Here is a 23,574-nt window from a genome sequence, read left to right as displayed (position 1 = left end):
ACACACACACACATACGCACACTGATAAAGACAATGCTGATGGCTCTTTCCCCCTGTCTCTCTCTTTCTCTTTGACCCAACGTTGTCAAACATCCAGTATCTGTGCCCGAAGTCTGTGCCAAAGTCAACAGAGCTTCATCCAAAACATCTCAGTTTCCATCTCATCTGCTGACAAGCAGGGGCCGTAGAACACACAACCCACCTCGTCTCTCTCTCTGTCTCTCTCTCTGTCTCTCTCTCTGTCTCTCTCTCTCTCTCTCTCTCTCTCTCTCTCTCTCTCTCTGCTGCCCAAAAAACTATATGCTACTACATTACAAAGTCTCCCCATGAGCAAGCTGGAGCAAGCTGGGGAAAGTTGGTGATTATTCAGGGGCCCGGAGCTGGTGATGACCCCAAAATGTCTGGAGCAATTGCAATTTCTCATAGTCCAGTGATCTTATGTGTCCAGTGTCACATCGTTAGGGGCCACAATTCCTCTACTATTGCCTCTACTCTAGAATCCCTCAACAGCAGAATTGCTCTCAGTCTACCTCAAGTCTCTACTCAGAAAATAATTTGAGACGGACAGTTGACTCTGTTACCTGCCATACGGTAGGTATTAGCGAAGTGGCATCTATTTCTGTACAAACGTACGGGTCTATGGTGTGTGTATGTGCTCTAAAGGCAGAAAACAACGGCCTTTTGAATCCCGTTTGGCCCCCTCATCAGATAAAGTGGGTGTGATGCTGTCATTACAGTTCTTGTTGATGAGACCATTACAGTCACAGTCTAATACACGCATGCACACACACACACACACACACACACACAGTGGGAGTACCGATGTATAAGTACAAGCGGCATATGTCATCGCAACCATTATGATAAGAAAGTTGACCTCCCACGGAGGCTGGGGCAGCTGCCAAGCACATACACACACACACACATACACACACACACACACACACAGACACAGACTCACACACATACCAGGGTTATTACAGTTTTGAATTATTAATTCGTTTTATTAGTTTTAATTTAGTTTTTAATTTTGGTTTTCAATTTCAGTTTACTTTAAGTTTTTGGCGTGGGTTTGTTAGTTTTAGTTTAGTTTATAATTGTGGAAAGTGTTTAGTTTTAGTTTAGTTTATATTTGTGGAAAGTGTTTAGTTTTAGTTTAGTTTATTTAGTTTCAGTTTTAGTTTTAACATTTCTGCTACGTGAGGTATTTGTCAGAGTCAATGTTTTAGCCCCGATTAGGCCTTTGACTCTTGTAGCCCCTGGTGTTTTTAACTTTGGGTCTCGTGCTGCCCTACACTCCCTGAAGGCGATCGACTCACACAGTCGCGTAGACATCACCGTCTCTATAAACATGTGCACCAATGCCTCCCCACGCTTACGGTGCTCGGGTGTATTTACTGGCCAGCTATTGGGTCATTGGAAGCATTGTGCCAGTGTTATCTATCTGGTTGACGAGTGGTTAGGTTAGCTTCTGATTCGCTCTGTCTCCCCTTACTGGGCTGGATGAAAGCTTGGTTGGCCTCCTGATGCAAGATTTTCAGGTGTACTTTTGAGTTCGTAGGAGTTCCACATATCTTACCATCACAGTTCACTTCCAATACACTTGCTTTTATCTGAGACAACATCATACTCCCAAATAGGAATCTGGTGTTTTTTTCCCAACCATTCTTGCTGCTGGCTCCATGGCTAGCTAATGTGTGAGTGTGATATGCGAGTGTGAGTGAGCGATGGATGCCCAGGCGGCCCACGAGACATAACGCAACCTCATGGCATCGTCACGGCAGAGCCACAGAAACAGCAAAAGGAACGGCAGAGGAAAAAAAATCTTCCAATCAAAACACTTTTCACTTCAGGCTACCTGGCAAATAAATGATCTAAAACGAAAACTAAGGAAATTTCCTTTTGCATTTTTCTTTTGAGTTAGTTTTGTAAGTAGACAATATAGTTTCAGCTTAGTTTTCATTTTATTGTAAACTCTCATTTTTATTTCAGTTTACAACAGTTTTCTGTCACACCTAGTTTTCGTTTTGATACATACATGGGTGAACAAACAACTCCAACTCTACTTCATTCATGACAGTGGCAGAAAGTATAGCCAGTGGTACTTTATGCTAAAATTGTTGTCATGCTGTGTGTGTATGTATGAGTGTGTGTGTGTGTGTGTGTGTGTGTATCTGTGGAGCGACCGATGTAATCTCATCATCCTAGAGTCTGGTTGTGTGACAGAAACACAAAGTCAGACAAATAGAGACAAAGTAAGACAACAAGAGAGAATTACAGAGAAACAGAGACGCCGAGGCAAAAAGACACAGAAAGAGATTAACTGGTGGTAAAAGAGGACACTGGGACTTAGACAAGTGACTAAGGCAGAGTAGATGAGAGAGACAAATGGAGGAACAGATGGAAAAACTCCACTGAAATTAAGGAAGTCAAACAACAAACAGAGACATACAGCATTTTAAGGACTAGATTCAAATTTAATATGTTAAACAACAGCAGAGTTTGAGACTGAAAATTAGTAGACGGGAGAGAGTGACAGAAAGTTAAAGGAAGACGGATTTCAGGAGCTTTGTAAGGGGCAAGTGTGCAGGATCAAGTCTATTGTAGGCTTGTGTGTGTGTGTGTGTGTGTGTGTAGGAGGATAGAGGAGGTGTTAATGAGATATGCCCCCCTGAGTGTGGGACCGGACAACTAGGAAACACACACACACACACGCATGCACGCGCACACACACACACACACACACACACACACACACACACTCAAACTAGAAAAACACGACCAAAGGACCAAACAGCTCTCCAAACAGCTCCTGATGTCAGCTGTTGTGCTCAGTGCCAATGAACAAGAAGAAACTGTCCTAACTCTTTGTCCAAATATAATGGACAAACTAAGACCTAGACTAGACTGAGACAAATAAAGATAGCTGAAAATCTATCTATCTATCTATCTATCTATCTATCTATCTATCTCTCAAGAGCTGTTGACAACATTGTGTGTTTTTGAATGAATTTTCAGAGCTACCCAATTTTGGAGCAGTTCATTCAAACTCTGGAGCATTTAAACTGCTAATTCAATTTGTAAGCAGAGTTGAGACTAAACATTCAGAGTCGGCAACCACTCTCTGGTCCAGGAGAGTCTCTTCTGAATGAAATGAATGTCTCTTCTAAATCACTTCCAAATGAATGGGACTAAAGTGCTTAGTATGCTTTAAAGGTTTGTCAAATACTATACCAAATTGTAAGAACGTGGGTTAATTTATGAATTTATAATTGTTTTTTTTAGCAATCACAGGGCCTACAGATGAAAAACTCACCTACAGAACTACATACTACATACCATGTGATAAACCATAAACCATGTGGGCAGTGGTGGCCTAAAGGTTAGAGAAGCGAGCTTGGGACCGGACGGTCGTCGGTTCAATCCCCCGGACCAGCAGGATAAATCTGGGTGGGGAAAAGTGAAAAAGCAGCGCTTGCCCCTCTCTCATTACCACCACTGAGGTGCCCTTGAGCAAGGCCCTTAACCCCAACCGCTCCAGTGGAGCTGCTCAGTGGCAGCAGATCAGACTGTGGTTGTACTGGTCAGGTGTGAATGTGTGAATGTGATCCTGAAACTGAGAGCATTGCTCTCAGTGAAACTCCCCCTGAATAAATAAAGGTGAAAAAAATATGACTTCCACTTTTTTTCAGTAAATTCAGATGTACCCAAAGGAGGAAAATCCTGTAACCCATGTGTATATTTGTGTGCGCGCATGTGTGACAGAGCTTTCCCCTTTCGCGTTTCTGCTCCAGTGCTCCAAGATCCTTTCAGACATGACTGGGGATAGCATGCAGCCAGGGGCATGAGTTCTGCCGATCTCTGTCCGATTACTACGGTGCATCTCCTGTCTGCATGCCCCCGGTGCAGCGGAGGTATCGCATTAAAGGCAGACAGGTGCACACAAACTGGATTTGCATGTAATTGCATGTGTAGCCTCTCTGCAAACCGCACACATGTATATGCATGAATGCAGACACACACACACACACACACACACATACACACAGAGCCCTCTCAACCAACCACTCATTTTCCTCTTCCTCAGTAAGACAATGTTATCTGGGTCAGTATGTTCAGTGTCTGGGGCGGCACACAAACCCACACACACACACATGACTCAAGTGTCATGTCGTATTGTTGTCAAGTAGGCCCAGTCCTCTTAATATTCACAGTTTGTCATTGTATGCTCCAATGTTATGTTCTCTACTATAGTATATTATTATATATAGTAATGATTATTGTATTATATTCTAGCCCATTCTTTTAATTTCTGTTCTAATCTGTTCTATGCTCTATTGATAATCCATAGACCCATTTTAGATTGAAGTTTTGATTGCTAGGTCGTATTGTGAACTCTAAAAACAACAACATGCTCCAAGCGGCTACTTAAGGTTAGTGGCATTTGGTTTGTATCTCGCAGATATTTGTCTCCTCTCTCCCACTCCCTCTCCCTCCATCAGATCCTTCTCTCACTATGCGAAGGATGAATAATGTAGGTGGCAGAGACCTGGTTCTTCCTCCTCAAGAAACAGAGAGCATACTTTTGCACTCACATCCCTTGATCTCCTAAACTCGCTTGTAGCCAATTATTTCTTTCCTGATGTGTTGGACACGTTGTTGCAATCTCAACAGATTTTTGCATTTTCTTCTGCAGAGGCGAGTAAACACTTTAGTACTGGTAGTCTGCAGTGTACACACATGGACATGGACAGAGACACACAGAGACAGAGACATGCATGCACGCAAATGCACGCACACATACACGCATACACTTTCTATCCTGGTCTTCCGTTGCCGTTATCCGATTTCCGTCTATGCTGCCAGCGCTCTCTACAGTTTTACAACCAACTATATTTTTGCAGCTTCCTAAATTATGGGATTTCTTTTATCTTTTTGCAAAACTGTGTGACCCTTCATCTTTGTTATGAAAACACTCTTCAGAGATTCCAACTGTCAAACTTTTCATTCATTCTCTCAGTCTCTCACTCACAATCACAGGTCGATACACCTGATGCAGCGCCCCGTTTGCCTCCATTCTTTGTTCCTATCTCCCCCCCTTCTCTCTCCCTCCCTCCTTCCCTCCATCTCTCCCTCGATATCAAAGACAGACCTGAGGCAGCCTACATCCGATGCAGAGGCGGCAGAGCCCGTGGATGGTGTGCATCACGCCTCCTCCACCTCCTCCTCCAGCGTCCAATTCCGCAGCCAGCACACACACGCTCCGGCGTTGACCTTCAGCTTGGCCGGCCCCTCTGCAGCCTGAGTATCTCCACAGCCTCCTTGGCACCGCTGAGTGTGCGCTCCTCGGGCTGTGCTCCTGGGGCGGTGTGGACTTCAGGGTGTTATGGATCATCTCAATGAGAAATGGTGACAGCTGTCCAAACAGCGGTTGGCTTTAGTCTTGGAAGGTCCAAAATGTGTGTTTTTAAGGTGACGGTCCAGTTGAGGAGGTTCTATATGACAATATCGTATCTCCCCTCGGTTGCTTCAAATAGAGAGAAAACCTGTCCGGTACAAGGGAATAATGGCCCCTAGTGGCTTCTGTCAGGCATCAACATCAACTTTTACCTCTTATAGATGAGTCCGGATTCAATTTTCTGAGTAAAAGTCCTTTGATGTACTCTTTTTTTGTGAACACTTCCTTTATGCAAAATTGGCGTCGGTCCACCACTGACCTCCAGCTGGACTGTTGTCCACTAAGGATCCTTAGTAATTATTCCAATCATCAATGCACACTCCTGTGTGCAAGTTTATATGAGCCCGTCACCAGCATTACATCCACAGCTTGAGGTGTCCCTCTGATAACCTCTTGATTCTTTTCAAAGTTTGATTAATTATCTCTCCCTTTATATTTTCCTTTGCTCTCTTCTTCCTTCTGCTTCTCACATTTGTGTTATCCCACAAGATATTGGTCCAGCTTTTTTTTCTGTGGCTAGAACAGCAGCAGTGGCAGTAGCACTGAGATCAGCTGCGTGAGAGTGTGGCGGCGTCATGTAGGCGAGACTGGCGCTGGCTCGGCCTACTAAGGCCACACTGTCGGTCCTGGCAGGGGCGCTCATGGGAACTGCTCAACAGCAGAAGAATAGGAGGAAGTGCCTCCCACCACCACCCCCTCCACACACACACATACACGCATACACACACACACACACAAATACGCATGCACACATGCACTTACGCATACCTCGCCAACCCATAGCCAGGACAGCTTTGTGTGTCTGCACTCGATAAGACCAGTTTGCTTCCTGAGTCTACACTATGAGGCTGAGAGAGGTGCTATAGCTCTGTCTTTTGCAAATATACGTGTGTAGTGTGACAAAGTAGGTGTAAAGAGGTGGAAGGAGTAAGAAATGTATGGATAAGTGGGGGAAAAGCAGGATATTTGGTTACATACAGTACTGTATGCAAACTTATAAGTGGGCAGGAGATTGGCCTTAAACTCCAAACTAAATTTATAGTCTATACACTGTAGAAATGTTTCTGCTTGCTCATGAATTTCTGGACCTACTTAATGGGCATACTTCCCAACAAAAGAGAATGACGGCAGTATTATGTGGCCACACACTAAACTCTCTCTCTCTCTCTCTCTCTCTCACACACACACACACACACACATACCTCGATCAGGCTTCACACCTCATCAGCCTCTTTCCAGCTTAGCTCCCATACTCCCCAATCTCTGTCCAGACATTATGCTTGTTTGTTATGTTTTCAACTTCCATATTTCCTCTGCTTTTCCTTTCAGCCACCCCCCCGCCCCCCCTAGCCCACGGGACGGAAACTCACAGGTCTGTGAACTTTGACAACCTCCCCTCCACTTCCAGTTATCCAAACAACACTTTTATTTTTGTTTTCAATATCCCTATGGCTGGGAAAGAGGTGGTAATCTATAAAAAATAACAACAAACACCTCAGCAGCAGTGCAGGAAAAAGCCTATTAAATTCAGGCTAGAAAAGTGGCCAATGTAACCCCTAGCAACCCCATTAATTCCCAGCATGCCTCTTTTCCCATTTATCCTTTGGATGTCTGGCTCATGGAATGTAACACGGACAGAAAAGTGATGGAGAAAGAGAGGGGTGAAAGAGGAACTATATTGCACTAGTCTCTACAATGCTAATAGTGTGGCAGAAAAGGCCGTTGTCTTAACATCCCTTCATGCCAGTAGTAATGGCAGCTTTTCCCTGTTCGCCTTTTCAAAAGGGGGAAGGTTACCCGTCAACCACACAAAAACACATGAGAGGCCTTTCTCTCTCTTTCTCACTGCTCTGTTCACCTCTAAATAGGCAGAAGGACGGATTAGAGGGAGAGGAGAAAAGGAGAGAAAAAAGCATGTCTTGGGGAGAGGAGTGAAAGGAGAGTTTGAAAAGCTTGTCTAGGAGCCAGACAAGGCAAATCTGGTCTTTAGGAGTGTGGGATCACTCTACTCCGAAAAACGCTCTCTCTCTCCCTTTCCCTCTCTCTCTCTCTCTCTCTCACTCTTTTTGACCTGAATAAACACAACTATCAAAGAAGGAAGCATCTTCCAAGCCAGTGAACACACAGGATGGGGCTAAGGCCAAGTGTAGGGCCTAAGGTTGTACTAAAAAACAAAACTATGGAAGTTTGGCACATGGAGTCAAGGCTATAGATTAGATAGAGCGTTTTGGAGGGGGCTAAACCTAGGGCTTTGGTTACTAATTATTACATTAGATCAATGCCTGCCAGTCGGTAAGGGCTAAAGTCTAACACTGTGTAAAGGTTTGGCCTGGGGATATATTATAGGACAAAACAGAAACAGGTTTGTAGGCAATTTGTGATCCATATCTAAGCAAACGATTACTGTATTGTCACATAGTTGCTAGGCAGGTGCCAAATGACCGAGCACTCAAAGTAGGATCCAAGTGAAATTCTTTAAATGTTGGCACAACAGCTCGACTGTGACAAACATTGTACTATGTCACAGTTACATGCTTCCCTTGTAAGGCTTTGGATGGGGTGAGGCCTCGGACCTCTTTCAAATTAAAAGAAGGTCCAGAGTAGAAAAGTTCTGGATATAAAACTAACCCTCATTCTGTGTGAAGGACTAACCGGTAAATCTAACCCCTCTGTCCTCTTCTCAGCCCCCCTCACCCATCTTTCCCGTCTGACAGAAGTGTCAGACCCATTTTCACACAGAAAGTTTGCGAGCTAATGCTAGCTGACAAGCAGGGTGATGCAAGGAAAAGTTGTCAGGACCGCAATCATTGTTAATATTCATGAGCTCTCTACTCCCCGCCAATGAGGAGAGTACATGGCAACATTTTTTCTTTGTCTGTAAACATAATTGGTAGATGCTGACAAGGCACTGGAGGAGATGATCTCTTGCTATGCTGCATGTAAAGTTTTTAATCTCTGCTTCAAGTATTCGGTGCTATGAACTGGCAAAGTCAAAGGGAGAAAAGGGCATTTTCTCATTCTTGTTTTTGGAAATATTCTCAAAAGTTGCATTAGACACTTCTCAAACAGGCCGACACGTCAGGACTTAGTACTTCTGAATTATCACAAACTCAGAGTCCTTTCATTCCATCAAAAAGCATGGCACCAGGATTTTTTAAAGTATGCTTATTTGAAAGTTTCACTATATGTCAAACTAATTGAAAGCAGTGCTACATATGTTTTTTTTTTCAGGTACGGATTTAGCTCCTTTGACTATCACAAATGCTAACATTTCCTGCCTCCATTATCTTGAAAAGCAAACCATAGGAACATATGCTTTTTGAATAAACTGAAAAGACATCTAGCTCATGGTGAGCCAGAGGAAGCAATAAAACAAGACGATGTGATCGACGATTAGTTGATGTGGCATTTTACTTGGGTGCAATTGCTCCTCAACCTACAGTAATTATCTAAATATGAACAATAATTGTACAAGAAAATGGTGCGGAAAGTGCTGAGAAAGTATAGAGTAGATGGGAGAATGTTAATGAAATTTTTAATGAAAGGTTTTTCTGTGAAACATTTCCTTTTCTAATCCTTTGTACATATTAAGTACTACCTTCACCAACATCTGAAGTGTCCAGAACCTTCAAACAGTAAACCATTGAAATTATTCATTTTCGAGGCCATTACCAGAGCAGCAAAAATGTTTGAGTAGGTAAAGAGTGGGCAGTTAATGATACCCCAGAGCTTTCTGTGTACTGGGGGCGATGCCCACAGGGTGACAGAGACAGAGAGAGAGGGAGGGAGAAGAGAAAGAAACAGAGGAGGAGGCCACAACGGCCAAGGAGGAAAGATGCAGTGGTCTGGAAGGGAACAAGGAGGAAGCAACAGAAAACTATAGCACAAAAAAGAAAAAAAGTCTAAAAGGTTTTCCTTTCTCCCCTAATTTAGTCTGTGAATGTGCTTTCCCCCTCCCTTAACTCTCTCCCTTGGGACTATCCCACACAAACCGCACAATCAGCTGGTACTCTGATTCACCCTGAGATAAAGGGAAAGAGGGAAAACAAGAGAGAGAGAGAAAAAAAAGAGAGAGAGAGAGAGAGAGATGGAGGGGAAAGGAAGGAGAGAACATTCACAAATACGGATGTAAAACTCTTTCATGTTGGTGCTGCATTACAAGAGCTGTGTGTTTGTCAGCGTTTACATTCCCCACACCGTTACTGCCCCCTTCACCCTCCATATGACTTCAGACAACTGTTGACAATATTGGATACAGCATTGTGATCTCACTACAAACACCGTGAAGAACGCAATGACTCTTGTGGCAATTCTGTGGAAATGAAACCTGTTGCTTGTGAGAAAAAGAGTAACAAGCGTAGCAGACAGGTAAAACACGGGTGACACAGGTAATCCCTGCGACTGTCGCTGTAACTTGTGTTTCCGTGTGTGTGTGTGTGTGTATTGCTGTGTCCAGGTTTGTGTAGTAAGGGCGTGTGTGAAAGGCGAAAGTAAGGTGAGCTCCTTTGTCTGATCCTGTCCAGTCAAGCTCATTAGCTAGCTTGAATTCTCCATATGAATAGTGTCTGCCAGACAGCCCAGGTCTTTGAGCTGGTCAAATCTAACACAGATACGGGGCGTCCTGGTGGCTCAGTGGTCTAGGGCGCGTGCCATGTGGGTGCCATGTGGGTTCGAATCCGGCCCAGGACATTTGTCGCATGTCGTCCCCCTCTCTCTCCCAATCTTTCCTGTCTGTCTCTACTTTCAACTGTCAAATAAAGCCGAAAATACCCCAAAATTAATATTAAAAACAAAAAGTAACACAGATATGCCTCACTGACACACTAACCTACTGAACAGGCCTGCAGCCACTTCAGGAGTCTGAATCATATCCAATTCCATGATAATAATTAAATTATTATTTTGGTCAGCATACAGTAATCAGTAGAAATTCTCATCTAGTGGCCAATGTACAACACTCTGTGTGATTCTGCTTGACATCTGAAAACTTGCACACTATATCCAACTCCAGGGTGTAACAACGGTTTTGATATGATCAATATATTGTTCATTAAAGGGCCAAGAATAGGAAAAAAATAGAAGTACCAATGTCTACCGGGGTTTCTTTAACTTTTTTCTGACAAGGACCCCAATGAGAAATTCAATCTCTCACCAGGCTCATGAAAATGCCATGTGTGGGCACACTTTGGGTCCCAAACCATAGTTTAAGCCTGTTGACTATTAAAGTAATTTACATGTTACTGTTGATGTTGTCGTTGTTGTCTGAGGCCAGCACATACTGACTTTATCACCCTTTCCAGGTCCCTGCTGTGAAATGGGTAAAAGTGAAATCAGTCTTTTCAAAGGCATTTTAAACTGTCCGCCTGTGTCTCTCAGAAGGGTTTAAGTGGTCTTCCTCGTGCATTTTTCATTCATGCAGGGTGAGTATACAGTCCACCACAATGTGGACAATGAGAGTGTGGAGCTGGTCAAAAAAAAATGAGAGGGCATGAGAAACGAATGACAAGAGAGATGGACAGAGGAGGGATTTGTGTTCTCCATGAAAAGATACAGAAAATTGACTTAGCATCAGACAATAGAATCTGTTTCTCCCTCTCTCATGACAAACCATCATTCTCTTCTAAATGTGACTCACATGCAAGCGAGCGTTTTGACAAATATTTCCTTTCAAGAAATGACATACTGTTCCATTCACTGCTCAAAGCTTAGATGCATAATTCAATTAGTTGCTATGGCTACTGAGAATGTGCAACATGGAATGCATAAAAGTCTTATTGAAGGCATGTTAATATGCATGATGAGTCAGTTGGACATGGTGTAATGTCGTGGGTCAACTACTTGATGTATGTGAAGTATGGGCCTATGCATTCATAGTGCATGCACGGGCAAATACAGAATAAATGAACATACGCAAACTGCCAACAAACACTCAAAGACAAGATTCAGAGACACACAAACACACACAAAACAAACAAGAACCCACAAACACATAAGAAATAAACTATCTATGCAATTGTATGAATGACCACACTTTACACACACACACACACATTCAGTAAAACTTCCAAAAACAATTATAGTAGAGGAAAGAAGGAAAACCTTATATAAGCAAAATAAGCACGCACACACACACAGAAAGTAAATAAGGTGGTTTAATGGTACTCACTGTTAAGCATTGCATATTCTCGGGGCGATTGGTCTCGGGGGCAGCGCCATGGTTTGACAGCACAGCCTCTGAAATATAGACAAAGGAGTCACGGGCTGAGACAGTGCCTTTGGAGCACATCTCTCTCTCTGTGGCAGCAAAAAACACCCTTCTGGATGCAGAAAAAACAAGTCCTCAAACAGTTCTTAGAGTCCATAAAAAGTGCCTCAGAATGATAACAGCGAGCGATTGTGGCAAAAGTTGTCCGGAGCAGCCCCGTGTAGACAGAAGGGCTGGGATTCAAACCGGAGAGCAGACGGGAACGGCGAAAAAACAGGCCAACCAAATCGGGGAAACTCCCGTAAGATGCAAGGCTCCGGCAAAACTAGCCAAGAGAGGAGTGGAAGTGAGAACAAGTGAGAGAGGGAGGGAGGGAGGGGTAAAGAAGAGAAAAGGAACTCCTCTCTCACTCTATTATCCCTCTGTCTCAGGGCTCCTGTGAAGTCGCTATGGTTACGGGGACTCACCCCTGCCTCAGAGTCCTTTTAACTATTGCTCATAAAGGCGGCATTCAGCTTTGGGCCACAATGCCGATCTCTCTCTCTCTTTCTCTCTCTCTCTCTCTTTCCCTCTCTCCCTGTTTCTCTCTCTATTTCTGTCTACCTCTCTCCCTTCATCCAGTGAAACAGATGAGCGCTGCATGTTTCTCTCTCACTGATTATCTGTCTCTCCCTCTCATCTCTTTCTCTATCTATCCCTTTCTCTCTCTTTCAAACTTCACAGAGTCCCACCCCACCCCACCCCACCCTCTCTTACACCCTACTCCACCCTCTCTTACGCCTCCCTTTTCTCTATTCCTCACTCACCTCCCCTACCACCAAAAAAAGAGAAATCACTCTACCTTTCTCCATCCAGGATGTTATTTTCTTAACTCTTCCAGCCAATCCTAACATCCCCCACATGATTTGAGAGTATGAAAGCGGATAAGAAACTTTCTGTTGACCTCGTGAAGAATTACCATAATCACATTACATGCACACGTGCACACACACACACACACACACACACACACACACACAGACCCTTACAGTTTCAGATTCACAAATACTTCTGTACTGATGGCCATCCACATACAGTAACAAACTTTCAAACACCTTTCAAATTATTGGACACAGTCAGTGTGTAACCCAAGAGTTAACCCCAAAGGACATTCCCCCATCCCATAGTTGTGGTTGCCATGGTAACCTGAAGGCTTAAAAAAAGGATTCTGTCACTTGTGAATCTGAGATCTCCAGGGATCCAGAGAAAGAGAGGGGCTAACCTGGCTGGCTTCAAGCCCAGGACAGGAGCCTTTTGTCTGGGCGAGACATTAATCACACTGGGTATGAGGAGAGAGACGTGGAGCAGCTGGCATAGAGATACATCCAGCATGAGTGACATAAAAATGGGGAGAGAGAAGGACAAGGGAGAAAGAGAGAGGGAGAAGAGGAGATGGACAGAAGGAGTGGGCAGTGGGAAAAGTATACACAAGGGAGACACATGGAAAGAGAAAAAGACAGTAGGAGGAAGGGAGAGAGAGGCAGAGAAGATTAAAGAAGAAGTGACAATGAAACCAAGAAAAAATAAAAAAGAAGCAGACTATGAAGAATTGAAAAGGCAAGAGTAGAAAGACAGAATCAAAAGGTGCTGGCAGTCTTCCACAGTTGAGTCAGCCAGTCCCGCTACAGATCTGCCAGAACATAAAAAGCCCTTGACTTTGCCCGAGTCTCTCACCGCACCGCTCGCTCACTTGACACCCAGTCCCTCTTTTCACCTCCTTTCACCCACAAACAAATAAACACTTGATGGAGAAAGTGGAAAAGCCAAAAAAGGAGGAGAAAAACACTGCCTCCACTTCACTGTTTAGCAGTCCCTTAAGATCACCTCAAGTGTGAGGAAATCATTGTTTAAACTGTGAACACCAGGCACTATCACAGGGCTTAGGAGTCAACTGTCATGGGGCAAAAGTACATTTTTGAGATGCTGTGACACAATGATGAGTGGATGATAGGCTGCCATGCTTCTAACTGTTTTCTCATGGGTCACACTTGTTAACAACCAATGAGCACGTTCTGAGTCTGAGCTGTCAGGTCTCACTGTACCTGGATAAGTGTTTGATGATAATAGATAATGGTATCTGCCTGTTTGATCAGTGTGTGGTCAATAAAACTATTGGACACTGTGTTGCAATGTAGTGGAAGACAACAAATTTTCTGTGGTAGCTACTATAACAGAAACATTGGTTTTGCCAGTGTATACTGTAGGATATGCAGTAGTATATAGTATATAAATAAACAGTTATAACCCGATGTAGAAAGGCTGAGTGGATAGTTAGACAGAAAGTGTCTATTTATGTAAGAATAATGTAAATTGGTCCTCTTCATCACATGGGAATGATACTTAATGCTGATAAGTAAGAAAAACTGGGGCTGTGGTAAGCAAAATTATTATTATTTAAAAAAAATTTTTTTTTTTTTTATATACTCTCTGAACTCTTTTACCCTCCCACTGTTTGTTTATTGAAGAAAGTGATACAGCAAATTGAAGTAGCTTTTTGGCAATGAGTGGACACATGCTTGGATTTAAGGTACAACTGGAGAGGAATGCTTTAAAATAGGGCTGAGTGTGGAAGTCAACTCCTAATCCAGGGAGACAGACAGAGACAACAGAGGAGTGGGAATATAGAGATGAGAGCAGCAAGGAGCACGATCATATGAGAGCAAACACACGCAAACCACCAGTGGTTTGGATAATGTAACAAACTGTATCTGAAGCTCATGCATGCATAACGGGGGAAACCGGACAAAATAAATGAGAAAAAAGAGAGTGAATCTGTGAGCTGTCTACATCCCAAAGGAGGCCACAAAACATGCAGACTAATGCAGGGAAATGGAATAGTTTGACATCCACACGCCACACACACACACACACACACACACACACCCAACTTAAAAGTCTCAGCAATGTCAGACAAAGGGGAGCACACAAATAAGACACACATGCATGCACTAATAAAAAGCTAGAAGGTAGGCATATACATACAGACGCATGCGCACATACTGTACATGCACACCACATACAATTCGATGGTTGAGAGGGATGCAATTTGGCTATGCTTGGGTTGCCTGCACACTACCAGCCTATAAGGGACAGGGGAAGCTGAAAACAATTAAAAAACAATTAAAATGCGACACAACAGGAACAATCAGATTTAACAAACAGAACTAATAGGAGAGCGGTTTGTGTCCTGGCTCTGCCTGACCTCAGCGACCGGAGAGTGACTATGACTCATTTACTGCATGATGCCACATGGGACAACAAGACAATGTGATAACATTGGGGGTGTTCTGGATAGCCGGACAGTAGTGATTGACACATTTAATTTCCTGCTCCTGTCCTGAGCGGGGCAGAGCAGCCAAAAAGGATTACGTCTCCTGTCTGTCAACCCAAAGTGTGGCATGAGTGTCCCTGATAGAGATTTGGAGAGGATTTGAGGAGAAAAGAGTGTAGAAATATTTAGACACTGGTATGGTATTTTATATCCTGTTGATGCATCATGTATGAGGCAGCCTGGATTTAAATGGTGCCTCCAAATTCATCAAATCATCAGCTTCACTCAACATCAATTTCATTATAATAGCAGTAAAAGTAGTAATACCATGCATTTCCTCTAAAGCAGGTTAAAACAAGACAAATTTAGATATGTTATTCTAAACTGATAGGATAGGGAACCACCAACTACAGCATCAGTATCATTAGCAAGCAGATGATTCACTTAAACAACTAGTGTTTTAAACCCTAGGTGGGTGCCAGTCACCAATAGAAACACTAGTCAGTTAAATTGTCAGTCAGTTAAATTATATACAAATATACAGAATATCATGTATCATGTCTCTTCACCTGCTCTCAATGCCAAACATAGCTGTAGTCACCTACACTACCCTGTATCTCTCAGGCTTACACCTAGTTCACAACATACTCCTGTAAATTCTACGTTTGCTTATGGTCAACAGTAGGCTCAGCAGTTTAGAAACTGAATGGGCTACAATCATAGACTGGGGGGACAGCTGACCCTGGTGTTTTCCAACAGCTGGCTTAGCAGTTCAGAAACTGAACTGTACCAATAGCTGCGAAAGGTGTATGGCAACCCACTCCTGCCACCATATTCAATCGTTCATTTTCTTTGCCCGCTTAATCCTTTTCAGGGTCATGGGGGGCTGGAGCCAATCCCAGCATACACTGGACAGAAGGCAGGGAGACACCTCGGATAAGCCGCCAGTCAATTGCAGGGCTAACATAGTCAGACAGGCAGACAGACAGACAGACACTCACATTCATGCCTATGGGCAGTTTAGAGTCTCCAGTCCATCTGACTTGCTTGGCTTTGGAAAGTGGAAGGAAACCAGAGCACTTGGATGAAATCCACGAAACACAGGGAAAACATGCAAACCCCGCACAGAAAGGACCAGGGTCGGGAATCAAACCTGGACAACCAGTACAACTGACCTACTGGCTGTGCTTTTATTTAGTGTAAGGCATGCGACTAAAATTGATATCTAGCCCTTAGCCCTGCAGGGCAACTTGGAAATATCTCCCACACCACTACTTTTCTCGTTATCATCATTGGATATTATGTTACTTTATTAAATGTTCATCCCCAGGAGTGCATTAGAGATATTGGGGTGTGTGTGTGTGTGTGTGTGTGTGTGTGTGTGTGTGTTTGTGTGTGAGTGAGAGTGGGGAACGGATGCAAGGCTATTCACCATCACAACACTGTCTGCGCGGGATGTCATCTAACCTGTGTACGGTCTCACTGCCCTCGTTTCTCTCATTTGACAATTAAACATACAGTTGATTCCTTTTTCAAAACAAAAGAGAATTCAGGCCCTCCTCAGATGCCAAAAGTGGAAGTCAAAAAAAAAAAGTCAAATGCAACTCTTTCCGATAGGGATGGCTCACAGAATTCACGTGTAGTTCTTTGTTTACTTGCTTTTGTTGTGGCTGTTGTGCTGTAATGACAGTGTATGTTTACATTTGTTAATTTATTATAATTATATTATATTATATATTATTATAAGTTATTTTGCTGTTAAAAAAGCACTATTTGATCTATTTGTGATTTGTTTGGAAAATAATAGTACACTTATACGTATATTATTATTACTGAAGTTGATCATTGATCAGTAATAAAAATGATAAATTATAAATGAATAAAAATGATAAAACGGAAAAATATTGTCCTCAAAATTTTCAGTGGGTAGCACCAGTGCCACTAGTGGACAAAGTTAGTCTGGAGCCCCGCAGGCACCTAAATCCTGAGAATTTGGACAGATTTTTGACACACAAACCATAACATATATCAGACCCTGTTGCTGTAACTGTTTGAAAAAAAAAAGCTTTTCTTTTAAAAGAAAAGCTGTTACTGAAAGAATCTCCCCATTATTTTAGAATATATCTCTTCCCCATCACACATAAACTAATATGGCCATTTGGTGCGGCTATGACATTATTATCAAGATATATCTAAGTATCAGGGTTGATGTTTGGGTAACAGGTTTGACAACAGTAACAGGTGTGATGGGACAGAAGCAGTTAATTTAATAATCACCCTTAAACTGCTACATTTCTCATTTTCATAATTTTATATTTTTAAATGTATAATATTTGAATCAAGTAGTAGACGTGTAAAAATATGTTTAATAACATAATTAACTTGACCGAACTTATTTAAACCGTTTAAACTGCTTGATATGGCTAAATTATAAAACTTATTGAGCAGAACACAAACAAGCTAACACAAACAATAAAAACTGTAAAAACTGTAAAAAAAAAAAAAAAAACAATAGACTAACATGACATCAAAGAAACAAGTTGTTGTTTTTTTTCTCTACAGAGAAAACCAATATTGGTTTTCACCCCTCCAAAGTATCTCACTGCCACCTTACCAATGTGGGCTGTAACCGGCTCTGCAACCACTTAACAATCGTACAGTTTGGCAAAATCTTGAAAAGTTCTGCCAAAGAAAAGAAAAGAAAAGAAAATTCTGCCAAACCAAACTGGCATTCAACCTTTCCAGGTACAGGTGCTATGCAAAACCATAGATGCATGACAAGAACCTACAGCCAAAGAACGCTTATTAGCTGCATCCTGTACTGCAGTTTGCCATAGATGTGATCTCTCCCAATAAGAGCAAATTATTCAACTTTGAACAAATAAAACTGCAAGTGACATGCTACTCCTTTTTTCAGAGAAACAGAGGGATTAGCAAACCTGAGTATGTTCCAGTCATGATAGAAAAGCTGGTAGGTTACAATTGGAAGCCAGTAGAAATCTGTGAGACATTCCTGCTTTAGTGTATTTCTAGTTCAGTAATTTGTTGTAATTGAAATGGTTTAATATCTATTGTTAAATGTCTCTTAAATATTAAATATTGAGATAATTATTCTCTCTTCATATTGTGTTTATTTATGTGACTGAAAAAATAAGATGCCACATTTCTGCAGTACAGTTGTACAGAAAAGAGAGTGTGCTATTGGGTCAAATGCTTCACTTCAGATCAAGTGGACATAAGCCTGAGGTCAATGTTACCCTTTAGAACAAGCATCGGATGCATGGCATGTCAGACGCACTCTCCTACATGGACGCAGCAGAAATACACACACAAATATATACACCACCACACCCAGTTCATTTACCGGAACACCTTCATCCCTTGTCCTCTAGTGTGGCTTGGATATCAACCTACAGTCCAAATACATCTATGTTAATCTTGTATACATTTTTAATCTGCTGATTAAAAGGCATGGCATGCCATCTGGGAAGGGCTGGTAGTCTAGTGTGTGTGTATGTGTGTGTGTGCGTGTGTGTGTGTGTGTCTACAGTATGTCTTTGCCCGTGTGCGTCCATTATGAACATTGTGTTAACTAGAAGTACGTGTCATTATGCAGATGACACACTTTGTACGCGCAAGCCCAATGGGTGTTATTCTATTTTTGCTTTCACGCATATGCAAACCACCTGACCCGCATTGTAAGATAGTTGGAGGGAAATGCATTAGCTATGGTCAAAAACACACACACGTACAAGTCGCTGTGGGTCAGTTGTCTCCATTGACACACTAAACAGAGCTAAAGGATTGCTCTCACAAACACACTCGCAAACAGTTGTTTTTCCTCGCATCAGTAATGAATGCACAGACATAGAGAGCCAAGCGCAAATAAATATGCTTGCACATAGGTTGAGTGCACAGACATGCAATAACAGAATTAATCTCCCAGCTTTGAGAGACTATGATGTCCCACCAACACAACAACTGCCGATTCAGACTAAGAAGGAGGAGAAAAGGAGTCAGAGTTGCACTTTTTATCTCCGCTGATAGGCACTTAACAAATTCAAACACATTTCCCCTGCTGCCTTAACCATTTGAGACACTTTCAAAAACATCTGTGATAGCAGCTAATCAACAGACCATACAGTAATGCAGACCATCTTTCACACTACTCCGCAAGAAGAGTTTAAATTAGCCGATTTAAATGAAAGAGAAGCTGGTATCCTTGGTCAAATTATGCAAACAGTCTGGCAAATGTGCAGCAATAGCTTTCTTTTTTCCTTTGTCTTTCTTCTTTTCTCTCTTTGTCTATCTCTTAATGGTCTCCATACGGACCACAATGTGTACCAATTATAAAGCAGGGTTCAATTCTTCAGCTCAACGGCAGATAATAACTACACACTTGTTCAGTTGTACCAGTACTGAATGTGGATAGAGTATCCATGCATCATTCATTTATTGCCAAAATTAGTGATGGAATAGCATTTATAGAGCCATGTTTGAACATCACTGTCACTGTTACTTCTTATCTCAGACATTTTGTTTGGCTGCCACTCATCCACAGCCTTTCCATTTTAGCCTCTCAACTTGTATTTAAGCAAAGTTAACATGGCAGCCTTTTTGTTGCTGGCTACAGTATAATTAGCTGTCTGGGTCTAGCCGATCAGTTTTGTAATGAAAATGGAAAGCCTGAACTCTGCGCTAGTAAAGTGCCTCTCTATCACTCTCTTTGTGCTGCGTCTCCACTTTGTGATATATTTTCTCTTCTTCTCCTCTTTCTCTGTGTATCATTTGTTTATAAAGTATATTTTCTAGTTAATGAGTCATTACAGTGCATCAAAGACATAAAAATCAACAAACTTCGCCTTTAGGAGTCTTGTGTTTCTGTCTGGCCTCTTGATATGTCGACAGTTTTAATGCTCGACTTAAATTGTGTACATTAAAGTTTTATTTGGATTTGTTACTTCTATGTCCCAACCCAGTTGTGTCAGCAGTTGTGTGAGAAGTATGGATAGTTGTATAATCTGCACATAAGCCACAGTATTGAGACATTTTAAGGACATACCTATGATTTACAGAGTGCATGTGCTTTTGGACAGCACATTGACAGCATTGACTTCTTGACAGCACATGGTAGTTGAGTCTTGTCAGTTATATAAGTGATATAACCAGCAGTGTTATTCAAGACATCTAGAATGTGATGTGAATTTACATATTGCGTGGACAGGAAATCTTCTCGAATTGCCTCAAAGCCTAATGTGTGGGCTTTTGTTAGTGAGTTGTTCTTTCTATTACAATCTTCTTAGTTTGTTCTGCTCTGTGGTTGAAATGCGCTTAAGTTATTCCTCTAAATCTCCTTCTCATTAACCCTCTCTCCCTCCCATTAGGTCAGCACAATGCTACATCATGTGCAGAGGGACTGCTAGCTTCCCAGTCTGGCATGACCTGCCCCCAGGGCATTTGGACTGGCACTATCCTCCTGGCACTGAGCTGCCATGGGTTTCTGAGCCAAGTGAGGGATTAGTCATGGGGCCGTGACACACTGATCCAAACAGTGAACCTCCAGTACAGATGGATTAATATAAAGGACCAATAAATGGCTTGTTTCAAGAGAAGACATTTGCTTATCAAGTTACATTTTCTTTCAAAGTGGATAGAACATTATAGGATTACAGCAATATAGCATTTGTTACTGTCCAAGTCTTTCAGGCGAGTGGCCCTTGTTCAGAACTGCTAGTCAGAGAAGTTCTTCTAACAGCTGTGGCTGCAGCCCGGCCTTTCCAAACGTCATGAATGCAACATCGTTCTGTTGTGGCTGACTTGTGGAATGTATCAGCAGGCCAGTTGCACAAAAGAGTATAGTTCTAACTTTAGCAGTTATCTCATTTTACATTGGCATTTTAAAAATAACAAATGAATTTATTTTGGGAGTGGGCTGTCAGCTGGATCACTGCTAGATTGTAATTCTACAGTTGATTGTTGTGACAAAACCACATAGCTGCACAATGATCCTTGTTTGCTAGTCTCTCTGCTATGCTAGTTTACTCTCCCTGCTATACTTAAGTGTTTGGTAGCTTATTCCCTAAAACGCTGACTATGCATACGTTTTTAATTTGAAAACAGCCTCAAAATAATGGCACAAGCAGCAGTGAGTCAGATAATGCTGTACTGGTGGTGCATCTGTAAGTGTAAAAAATATTATTTTTCTCCAGGGAAAGATTGGGAACTAATGTTTGCTTTGGCCCCCACAAGATATCTCATTGCCCTCCCTATCAACGTGAGCTAGAAACGGCCCGTTCTCAAGGGTGGAAGTATCTAATTATCTACTATCTAGCTAATTATTTACTATCATAAACTGGCCAATTATGGAGCCATTCGCAGTGAACATTCAGTTAGCAAAGAAGAGAAGAGAAATCTGGCTTTACTTTGTTTGTGCACTTTATTTTGTATTTTTTTTTTTTTTTTCCAATTAAAAGAATCTATAGGAAAAAAAGAGAAAAAACAAAGAGAAGAAAAAAATAATCCATAGTTTGAGTCTTGACTTTTTTAAGAGAGTCTAGAATTTTGAGTACATTTTAAATGAGCTACTTTTTACTTTTACTTAAGTGCACTTTACTTAAGTAAAATTTCAGCAAAGTAACACTACTTCTGCTTGAGTAGGGTGCTTGAGAACTCTTTACAACCCTGATTGTTCTGTGACCAATATCAATAGCTTTTCTACCTCAAATAAGACATCCGTTTGCCAAGATTATTGTTACAGTTGTCGATCAACAAGTGCTTTATAGGCGCTCGGGTGGAGGGTTGGGGTGTGGAGATCTTGGCCTGGATCTACTAAAGGTTCGTGCCAGTGCAAATCGCATTGTGGGTGCTAAACCCTTGTTTTCTGATCTTCTAAGCCAGCGCACAGGGCATTTGCACCTGAAATCATGGGTTGGTCTGGTTGTGCCATTTTTTGCGGTTTGGTCTAATTGCATATGCATTTGTGGGTGTTCCAAGGCTGAGGCACAAAATAAAGGGAGGGATTTATGGAAATTGAAAGTGGACGTGATTTATCAAGAGGTGGTGGCCGTTATCACCTGTCAATTGGGCACGGAATTTAAGACCTAGGAAAAGCATGTCTTATCATTTTGCACATAGGATAGCTCCACCGAGACTGGCTCTGCAACCGGCTCTAAGTGACACAGTCATCTACACAGCATAACATGCAGTCATTAGATCGCAGGGTTTAAAGACGAGATGAAATGAAAAATGCCTTTTTAACCCTTTTAGATCACATCCCCGGTCATACTGTGCACCTATTTAACAATATATGCCAAAAAAAATACCAAAAATCAATTTCATTGTATTCTTATATCAAAATTCAATCATGTTTTCTTCCTGTAAAACAAAATATGCCGTGTGCTTACGTAAGCATGCCCGTAACTAATTTCAACCAATAATATCATGACATCCACCCATCAATCAATCTTCAACTTTTAGCGCACAGAGCTAAGAGGCTAAGATTCATTAGTTAGCTAGCTAGCAACAGCATGGTACTTCAGTGTGTCTTCGGGTGTTATGACACACCCACTTTTCAACGTTCAAATCAAATTCCTCCCAACGTTATGTCCCGCCTGTCTTTCCTGTTTCACTCGGAAATACGTCACGATACGGAAGTTAGATACTCTCGAAATGCCGTTTCATCTCGACTTTAAACGAGGATGCTGCCTCATCGGCAGAGTAGCAGAATGCGCACTCAATATTCAGACTATTACATAAACATACAAAAAGGAAAAGTTGCAGGATCTTCTCTGGATTTGCTGAAACTTATTATGAGCCAATGTCTCCATGACATTGCCTAGATGAAAACAATGCAGCTAAAACATGTGTGCGTAATAACTGTCACAACAGTGGAGAGGTGTGTGCGCGGCTTCTCCAGCTATATGTAACCATACCTTCACCAGGTCTCCATCCCTCCCACTGGCACCTGCATCTCAGGCAGGCTCTACTGCACTTGCTCCTCCAAGGGAGTTAAGGCTCCTCTTTGGCTTTATTTGTGTTAAGCATTTTGGTTCACCTCCTCATATCATACCAGCGCTTTTTACATCTGCTAAATCGCACTTGTGGTGTCCAACTGCATTCATTTGATTTGTTTTGTCGTTCCAGAATGACTTTTTACGCGCTGGTAAAACATCCCTTCTCTGCCGCTCTTTGGGGGTTTCTCTGCCAGTAACACTTCCAGCTCCACTGGAGAGACATTTGCGCTTCTGTTGCCGCTAATGGGCTATTGTGCGCATTGCTTGGCCCTTACATTAGCACAGTCGCAATTCTAATTAATTATCTGTGCCTCCACTCATTTGCGTGCCCTACTTTAGTAAATACCTTGCGCTGGCGGTACCAATTTCACCCGCAACTGCTTTTGCACTGCGCCTGAAATTGCGACATGTCATTATATCCGGGCCCTTGAATCCAAATGCCGAATAATTCCTTTCAAACGAATATTTATACCTTCCAAATTTAATCAATATTACTTGAATGTTTTAATAGTATATTTAGTCGTGGAGAAAACATATTCAACTGAAAATAACTTCACTGGCTTTTCTCAATTGAACTCAGATGAGAAGG

General features: G+C 42.1%; 1 protein-coding gene across 2 annotated transcripts in view; it reads right to left on the bottom strand.

Annotated features, from left to right (window-relative positions):
- The window catches only part of rgs3a (regulator of G protein signaling 3a), a 155,499-nt gene that overhangs the window by 117,205 nt on the left and 14,720 nt on the right, over window positions 1–23,574 (bottom strand). Inside the window, exons 5-6 of one of the 2 annotated variants that reach the window (XM_071905352.2) lie at window positions 21,566–21,580; window positions 11,625–11,692 (exon numbers count right to left, since the gene is read on the bottom strand). In XM_071905352.2, coding sequence (XP_071761453.2) covers window positions 11,625–11,692; window positions 21,566–21,580 — 83 coding nt within the window. Of the gene's footprint in view, window positions 1–5,152; window positions 5,905–11,624; window positions 11,693–21,565; window positions 21,581–23,574 lie in introns of those variants that run through there. The other variant, XM_071905351.2, reaches the window with a different exon arrangement.

This window comes from Centroberyx gerrardi, chromosome 2 (assembly GCF_048128805.1).
Source record: "Centroberyx gerrardi isolate f3 chromosome 2, fCenGer3.hap1.cur.20231027, whole genome shotgun sequence".
Taxonomy (NCBI): Eukaryota; Metazoa; Chordata; class Actinopteri; order Beryciformes; family Berycidae; genus Centroberyx; species Centroberyx gerrardi.
This window is presented reverse-complemented; position numbering and strand designations above follow the sequence as displayed.